We start from the raw sequence: 9,319 nt of genomic DNA, 5'->3' as shown, positions 1-9,319 counted from the left end.
AATATTATAAACTGTTTATAATTGACGAGAACTGGTTGAAGTTATTTGGGCAGTGACGCTTTCAGTCATGTTCCTCTGTTGTATTGGACACAAGTTTGTTTGGCAGAAAATAATTTTGTGTGAGATTTCAAGTTGTTTTCTGTCCAAGTTGTAAGACGGTTTAGGATCAATATCCGCAAAGAACCTGTATTGTTGAGTGCAACCGAGTTTTGAACAAACATCTGTGCACACCATTCTGCCGAAATTTGTAAACTTAATCTCCCTCTATTTCAGTCTTAAAATAATCGTTCGTTTTTTCCCGCTAACATCGCAGTTTTCATCATTGACTGACGCGTAACTAGCCATTGTTAAAACTTGTGAAAATTTTGTTAAAGTTTGTAAATGCTTTCGTGAAAAATATACGCTTGGAGCTTTTGCATCCGACTGGCGGTGATGCTACCAGCTAAAGGTGCGTTTACACTACACGCGACGCGACGCGATCCGTTATCTATTCGCCTTGTTTGTATGGAAGCGTTTACACTACACGCGACGCGACGCGACTGTCGCGTCGCGCCGCTTTAAATCGCTTTGCGCGTGTGCACTGTTGAGAACTAGCAGCCTGTGCTTTTTTATCATTCTTAAGTTTTGATAACTGCATACGTAATTTGTTTTGATACTAAATGTATTTAAACACCCCTAGGTAAACAAGGAAGACAGAATTGCTTGCTTTAATTATGAATTATAGCCTTTGTGTCATTTACCATTTGTTCTAGACCTTTGAGCAGTTTGCTAGTCCAGGTTTGGTTATTAATTTGCACTAAAATGAGAAACATTTTTTAAGGTTTAAGCTATTTCAAAAATGGAAGAAATTTTAATTAATAAAGTTAGAGATTTTCCTGCCTTGTTTAACTCTAGCTTAAATGACTACCACAACCGGAATATTAAAGAGAACTGCTGGCTGAAAATAGCTTCCGAGATGAACACACCAGGTTAGTACTGTTGTGTTGTGGTTTTTTCCCTTCATGGTATGCAAACCATTTTTTAGAACTACAATACAGTGGGCAAGTAGTTATTCTGCAGTAGGCATAACAGAAAGTCAGATAAAACATTTTAAGATGTTTTTAGTTAAAGATATAAAAGAAAAATGGAAGGCCCTGAGGGACAAGTATGTTAAAATCAAAAGAAAAGATAAAAGTTTGAGGTCAGGTTCAGCAGCATCAAGCAGTGCAAGCTACAGTTGGAGTTTGTTTGATGCAATGTACAATTTGACATTTTGCAGCACTACAAGCAACTTTGAAGACACTGTCACATTAACGCTAGAACCATGTGATGAAGATCAATTTTTCAACACCCAAAGTCCAGATAGTCCTATCAAACCACCCATTAAAAAAAGAAAAGAAATGGATAGCTTCGAAAAAAAGATTTTCGAGATACTGGAAAATGATGGTAAGTTTGTTGCTGACAGGCATGCTTTAAAAACTCTATTGTACTTATACTTTAACAATTCTGCATGTAATTTTGCCCTTTTTAACAAGCCAACTTTTACCAATTTTTGCCAAAATATTTCCTCACATTGCATTATGTTTAAAGCTAAAGAAGAAGACCCCGAACGACTATTTCTACTCTCATTGGTACCGAAGCTAAAAGACTTGGACAAAAAAAAGGCATCTGAAATCAAAATCAAAATTCTAAATTTATTTCATCAAGCTGAATTTGAATAATAAATCAAACCAACTGCAATAAATACAAAAAAACTCTTTAAGCAAAGTAGTTGTTGTTGTGTGTTTCATTAACACCTGTTGACCCTGTCCAGCTGCCATGTAACCTGACCCTCATTACTAAAATAGTGTTGAAAGATTTCCCTAACTTTTGTGGCAGCATCAGAATTTCTTCTTCCTTGCCTTTGTATATTTTGAAATCCTTGTCCCTCTTCTCGCCAACTGCCGTCAGTAATCTGACCCTGTAGGTCTTCCCGGTCAAAATCACGGTCATCACAGTAGGAGTTCCGTAAATAATTGTGTAGAACACAGCATGCTTTTACGACAGCGTCAGCTCTACACGGAGAAAGGGGTATAGGCCTTCGGAAAACCCGCCATTTTGCAGATAGTATGCCGAAGGTATTTTCAACAGTTCGTCGAGCTCTATAGACAAACGGTAATTAAAGATTCGTTTTCCTTCTTCAAGGTTTCTTCCAGGAAACGGCCTCATAAAATTGGTTTTTAAAGCGAAAGCTTCATCACCAACGAAGACATAGGGAGCAACTTGATTGCTGCCACGCAGTGTCGAACACCCAGGAAGGTCCAACTCGTTCGCTTCTAACATTTTACCGAACGCAGAATTGGCAAATACACTGCCATCTGACTGCTTACCGAAAGCCCCCACATCCACACATACAAATCGGTATTGTGAGTCCGCTACCGCGAGCAAAACAATGCTGTGTGAATGTTTGTAATTATAAAACATCGACCCTGAATTATTTGGTGCCTGCAGAACAATGTGTTTGCCATCAACACTTCCTAGGCAGTTTGGAAATTGCCAAAACTGGTCGAAATCTTCAGCAATTTTTACCCAATCTTGCCTTGATGGAATAGGCATGACCTCGTTTCGCAATGTCTCCCATATAGCAGCACACGTTTCCGGTACAGCATGGCATATTGTTGATTTCGACGTTCGGAAGGATGCGGCAATTGTGGAATAAGAATCGCCAGTGGCCAAAAAACTGCAAAACAGCAGAACGGCTTTATAATCGTACGCTATATGTAATTTTTTAAAGCCTACCGAAGCGTCAGTGCAAGGCGTTCTTCAACGGAAATGCATGTTCTTAAATGAGTTGTTTGTTTTTTTATCTTCGGTCCAATTTTATCCGCTAAAAAATCAAACGCTTCTGGCGTCATTTGAAAATAAGTCCGAAACTCCGAAAGTCTTTCGAGGCGCAACTCCAAAATTAAACGATGAAATTCACCTAAAAAAAGTATTTTTAGCCAAAAATCAAACTGTTTTTCACTGTATCAAACGTTTCTTAACTTACCAAGTTCGGACCTTCGCTGCAAAATAGGATGGACCCACCAACGTCGCGCCCGTCGTTTCTTTAGAGCCATTCTCCTAGCTATCAAAAGCAAGGCTACGTTTCTACCTTTTTTTGTACTAGCCATGATAAAAATATGTGTTTGTCTCTGGCTTTGTCAGGAAAAAGAGGAATAACTGGTTTCTAATGACAACGCGCTTGTGCGACACCACAATAAACAATTAATAAGCAAAAAATATGCAAGTCACGCGAAATTGTTACCGATAGTGTAAACAGTTGATCGCTTGCGCGGCGTGCCGCGTTGCGTCGCGTCGCGTGTAGTGTAAACGCACCTTTAGGCTGTTATTTTCACAATGATTAATTTTACTTGCTACATATTCAAAATCCTAGCAACAGCAAAATGTAAATATGTTCAATTTAAAAATATAGGCTACTTTGCTTGTTTTAATTCGCGCAAAAAAATGGAGACGCATTTAATTGTATCTTTTCTCCCAATTTGTTTGACACTCGAAGCGGCGGAGCTAATAGTAGCTTGTTTGATGGATCAAATATAATTAATACATCGTGGTTGAAGAAACAGAAATAAAATAATTCATAAAATAAGGTCATGTAGTTCCACTATGACTAAACAAAAGCCGCCACTGCCCTTAACTTGATTTCGTTTAATAATGTGCAGACTACTTTAATACTATTGTTGTTGTTTTTACTACGGAATTATATGAGCGCACCATACGACATAAAAATGATTTTTTCCAGGCATTTTTTTCCTGCATTTAACGTTTGTGGTAGATATTGCAAAAAAATATAGTTTTTGTAACGCTATTGATTTAGGGCAGGGGTTCCCAACCTTTTTACGATCTTGGACGCTCTGTACAGGGGTTCCCAACCTTTTACCACTTGGACGCTCTGTACTACCACGCGTACCACTTCTTGCTGCTTGCAACTAGCATTTTTGAAACATCAAGATCTATCAATCATCTATAGATGATTCATATATGAAGATAAAATCAAGATCAATCATTTGACATTATTACCAATTGACATGACATGTACTTTGAAAATTGTAAATTTGTAATGATACGAAACAGCAGGAATAGTTACATGACAATAAGAATAGGCTTGCGCAAAAGATGAACAAAATTTAAAGTTGTAAATTCAGGTGTTAGTGAAAAACGGAAGCTACTCGCCACCACTTAAAACGCGTACCACAGGTTAGGAACCCCTGATTTAGAGCGAACAAGAGCACATGAAACAGTGTGAATTATTTTACTTGGAAACACATAAAATCACCTTTAAGGGATTCTCAAATATTTCGGCCTAGTTAGTTGTTTTTATCCACGTTTCTTTTGTTACCTTGTTTAAAATTGTCTTAAGGTTCAGGGTTCTTTACTCGGTTTTGGAATTAGTAAAACCAAGGTTACAAGAGCCCCCATATGGAATGTAGGTTACGGGTCGTTCGGAATTTGAGTTGAGTTGAGTTTAATTCGCGGGCCAAAATCATAGCAGCACAATTGCGCTAAAATATTCACCAGGGGAAAATAGCTGCGCAACGTTCATTTCCCGGACTTGATCGGAATTTGGGCGCAAAACTTATGTACGCGTACGGTGATCTATTTGAAAAGCAACACTCCAAATGTCTGGATTTTAAACAAACGTTTCAATATATAAAACCAACAGTTGAGATTCTTTCTTATATCCGTAAATATTTTTATTTAATGTGATTTTCGTGTTTGCCTTTCATGCAAGATATAGCTGAAACCTTTTAAATCAGTGGTTCTCACTTCTGAGCCTTTTTGCTATTGCGGACCCTTATCCATATTCTCATCCAAATGCCGACCGCTTTGAGTTTTAGATATTTTTTGTCCTTTTTTCATTAACAAGCAACGAAAACATTGTGCATAAAATACAAACCACGTTCCGACCAGGAACAAAATTTCAATCCCTTCGTTTGAGTTGCAAATTCGGGAATTAACAAGACAGACACATTGCATTGTGATGTGACGTTGTTTTCCACTAACAATTTACATCCGTTGCATCACAATGGGGTTCAATTGTTACAATGCATTTTGTTTGTCGCACATGAAGAATGATTTAAAAAAAGTTTCATGCTAATTAAAAACGCTGAAGTGTTTTTTTTTAAATCGTGATTTATCAAACTCGTAAAGATATGTGGAACTTTAACTCATTAGTGGACGCGCTGAGTAAACGATTTCGACTTGCTTATGGCAGTTGCAGCCATTTGGAGATTATTGTACGGTTGTCGAATCGACGTGCTGGTGGTGAGCACGCCCCCTGGTGGAGCTCGCACAACGTTTGGAACCCAGCACAAGGTGTCGCTGAGAAGCAGGTTGATGACTCGCCCGAAATCTTGACGCTGGTCCAAGTCGTACGGGAGGTTGTATTTGTTGTGGTGGTTGTTGGTGATGCTGCGAACGGTGGCAATGTATTAGGGTGGGTTTGATCGAAACACGAAATCGGTCTGTTTCACTTTGTTTCTTTAGATTAGCGGGAGCATACGGTTGTGATGATGACATGAGGGTATTCACAATCTAAAGACTGATTCACTTCTCGGCTCAACAGACAACGGCATATTGACGTTTATCAACATTTCACATAGTAGAGGCAAATCTTGTTGGCAGACGCATTTGTATTTATTTGTATTCTCTGTAGAAGCAGAAGAGGTTCAGGCATTACTCGAGACACATAATTTATAATTTGCTTTCGTAACTATTTTTTGCTGCATCTCATGATTGCCTTAAGTTTGTACGAAAATAACATAGATGACATGTTTCTATTTTATAAAAATGTTTTTTTAACGTGGCGTATCGCACACGGTTCCACATGAGCAGTTTTTTAATCGGGCGTCGTATCTTAATCGACAGTTGTAAATATATCGAGAGGGAGGGGGGGGGGGGGGTCGTAAAACCAACAACTCTCATTGTTCACCCATTTAAGGTTCTCTAAGTTCAACTTGTTTAGTAGTTTGATATTTTTCACACTTATTCAACGGCCTTTTACATTTCCAAACCCTTTGTTGAGCATGGCAGCAATTTGTATTTAGGAAAGTCAGAGTTCATTAAAAAAAGATGTTTGAGTTTCGACCTAGCGTTGCCTGGGAATTTGTCCTAGGCGTGAAACGTTTTCTTTTCTACAGTCTAGCGTTGTGCGATGACTTTAATTCGCTGTCTTGGCACGAACGCCACGAAGCTTTTGTTTCTCCACCAGGTAGAGTACTAAGTCGTTTAATTTGACAAAACCTAGTTTTGCTCTGCACTTGCACTTGGCCAAGCAGAAATATCCCGAACCCGGGTTAGACTTCTGTGATGAGAGTTACATTACCTTGATAAAGTAAAACATGGAGACACACTTTGCAGTAATAAAGTTTCCAAATCGGAAATAACGCAGCGACATATAAACGTTGTAAAGCAAAAAAGTGGAAGGCACAATTAGTGGATCGAGAATAAACGCGCTGCAGCTACACCGTTATTACCGAGCAAAATGTGACTATGTCTTGCCGCTCGAATTTTGTACCACGCATTTTGTAGGTCTGTCGTGTTGCGATTTGATAACCAGCAATAATGTTTTCTTACAGAAGTGTATGAATTTTCAAACTGATTGTTTACGACGCGGATATGTTACGAAGTTTCGTAGTTGATAAATCGAAAAAAAAAAAACTTTGCATCAACTGAACTGACGTGGGTGGGTCGTATGACGTCATTCATGGTCTGCTGCCCGTCACGCATCAGTGCCGTTCAGCGACCCCCATCCCACCAGCTTTATTGTTGCTAAGTGACGTGACGAGACTCGGACTGAAAGCTCTTTTAACATCTATTTTTAACTTTTAGTTATGTACTGATTAAATTGGCCGGTAAAGTATTTGTCTCGGGCTTACCCGTTGCCAACCGTGTTAACAATACCAGAAACGCTGCATAACATGATTAGGATACGTTACGTAGCAGAACCTAATAAATGAACGCAGCAAAGTTAGTGAATGCTTTCCACGTTGAACTAATAAGCCCGCAAATATATTTCATAAGTAGAACAACATATTAAGTCAATTCAGAGTTGAACTTGGTCGGTTTGAATAATTTTTATCATATTTCCTCTAAAACAGAGATCCTAAACCTAGACCAGTGGTTCCCAAACTTTTTCTTTATTTTTTTTAAATGGTTCCGTTGCTATAATTTCGAGGGCTCGCTGTCCTTTAGCTGGAATGTGTATTTATAAAAACGAAAGATGATTGTAGGCTTTTAGCTAGTTATGCAAAATTGCTCATAACAATGATCCAAAGACAGCTTGTGACATCACAGACCAGACAAACAACGTTACGATTTTTTTATGAATATAGAATTACTTCAACCGCTTCGCGGTCTTCCCAAAATTGCCCAACGGACCCTTAAAGGACCCCAGTTTGAGAAACCGCTCATTTAGACCAAGCTTAACTTTTATTGGAGATAAACAAGCAAAACTATAGATTTAAAAGATTTAAAATGGTCATTGGAATTGTGCACGTGTGCGGAGTTTTAAAACTTTTTATAACGTCTATTTAGATTTTCAAATCCTATTAATAAAACATAGCAGTAATATAGTGTTTAGGAATTCAACTGGTTGTGTTTAAAGTTTCAAACTTGCAATGTAAGTGTGAATTGAAATAAACTAAAATGCATTCTTGTGTTCAAGCGAGCGTTGCACGTGACTTTGTCTTTCACTTAAGCGTGAAACGTTTCCTTTTTCTACACTCTACCGTCGCTCGGTCTGGCTTTTGTTCAGGTGTTGTGAGAAGGTCAAGCTTAAACGTGTCAGTTGCGTTGTTAGTCCAACCTTATTTTTGACAAGTCACCTCTGGTCGCGCTGTAATTCAGAACAGTCTAATAGCTGTTTTGCGTTTCCGTACTGTGTTGGTTTCACGCACGAAAGTTTGTCGCAGGTTAAACTTAGAGTGACTTTTCCAATTTAGGACAAAAGTGATATAAAAACTTCAATATATATTTAAAAAAGGACACAGAAATATGTGAAGACGTTTCTAAAATAATGAGTTCCGACATCAGATGTTAGTTTAGACAAGGTTTGGTTGTCAGAATTATTTAACTTGTTGATATTTTAAGAGGACTAGTTAAAATTACAAACTATTTTGATAGTGACGTAATCAGTCATGTTTCTCTGTTCAGTTGGGAATAACGTTTTTTTTGCAGAAAATATTTTTGTTTGAGTTTTTGTGTAAAAGTTGTTTTCAGTCAATGTCGTAAGTCGGATCGGGTCCAGTCTCGCAAAATGTGAATTGTTGCGTGTCGGCCGAGTTTTAAATAAACTTTTGTGCGCTACTTTCTGGCGAAATGGTTTATTTGGTAAACTTAAACTCGGATCTAGCTCGGTCTTAAAATAAATGTTCGTTTTTTTCCGTGAACATCGCTGTTTTCAATATTGACTGAGTGACGTTGTAACTCGCATTGTTTGCTCGTACCATCAGCACAAGATGTAAGACTGAAACTTGACAAAATTTTGCTGCTGAAAAGTTTGTAAATGTTTATTTGCTTGGAGCTTTAGCATCAGACTAGCGGTGATGCTGCCAGCTAAATGTGAAATGTAATGCGCATTGTATGATGCGCCCAGAAACGCTGTTGGTTGCCAAAAACAATGTTGATCGTGAATTAAATAGTAGGGCTGCTGTTTGAAAATTGAATGGTTTTACTTGCTATATAACCATATCTCTAAACCAGAAGTAGGGAACCTACTTTATATTGCGGGCTGCATGAATTGCATTTCGGGCGGGCTAAATATTTTTTTATTTTTAAAATCCATGTAAAATATCCGAAACACACAAGTGGTTTTATATTTCATCGCTCCAGATTTGATTTTTCCTTTGCTGTTACATGTTTGCAACTAACAAGGCATACAGGTTTATCACTTATTTTGACTTAAAAGTAATAGTTTGTTAATTCTTTCTGGAACACCGTAGCTCCATTATACCGATCTGTCTTTTTTTAAATGATATATGTTTAAGGATCCACGTTAATAGCTCTCACACCATTTTAATACTAACACCGCACGGCAAATGATTTGTTGCTGCAAGGAGAGGCAATCGAGTGACTGTTACGTCACAAATATAACAAGTGGTTAAATATAGCAAGTGTGGCGATTTTTAGAAGTTTGGCGTCATATTGTGGAATGGGAAGATTAACAATAATGTCAAAGTCTGTTCAAGTAAATATTTGTATATCAACATTTTATTGTTTTTTATGCTATGTTGTGTACTGTACTTTAACCAAATTGTGACGGGGGCCATATTAAAAAGACAAGGGGGCCGAATGTGGCCCT

General features: G+C 38.0%; 1 protein-coding gene across 1 annotated transcript; it reads left to right on the top strand.

Annotated features, from left to right (window-relative positions):
* The first annotated feature begins 587 nt into the window (after nucleotides 1-587).
* On the top strand, nucleotides 588-1,746 carry LOC145215080 (uncharacterized). The gene is made up of 3 exons (XM_080083730.1): nucleotides 588-968; nucleotides 1,105-1,425; nucleotides 1,570-1,746. The coding sequence occupies exons 1-3, from the start codon at nucleotides 839-841 to the stop codon at nucleotides 1,698-1,700; spliced, it is 582 nt and encodes a 193-aa protein (XP_079939856.1). The 5' UTR covers nucleotides 588-838; the 3' UTR covers nucleotides 1,701-1,746.
* The last annotated feature ends 7,573 nt before the right edge of the window (nucleotides 1,747-9,319 follow it).

Source organism: Phallusia mammillata, chromosome 2 (genome assembly GCF_965637545.1).
Source record: "Phallusia mammillata chromosome 2, kaPhaMamm4.hap1.1, whole genome shotgun sequence".
Lineage (NCBI taxonomy): Eukaryota > Metazoa > Chordata > Ascidiacea > Phlebobranchia > Ascidiidae > Phallusia > Phallusia mammillata.
This window is presented reverse-complemented; position numbering and strand designations above follow the sequence as displayed.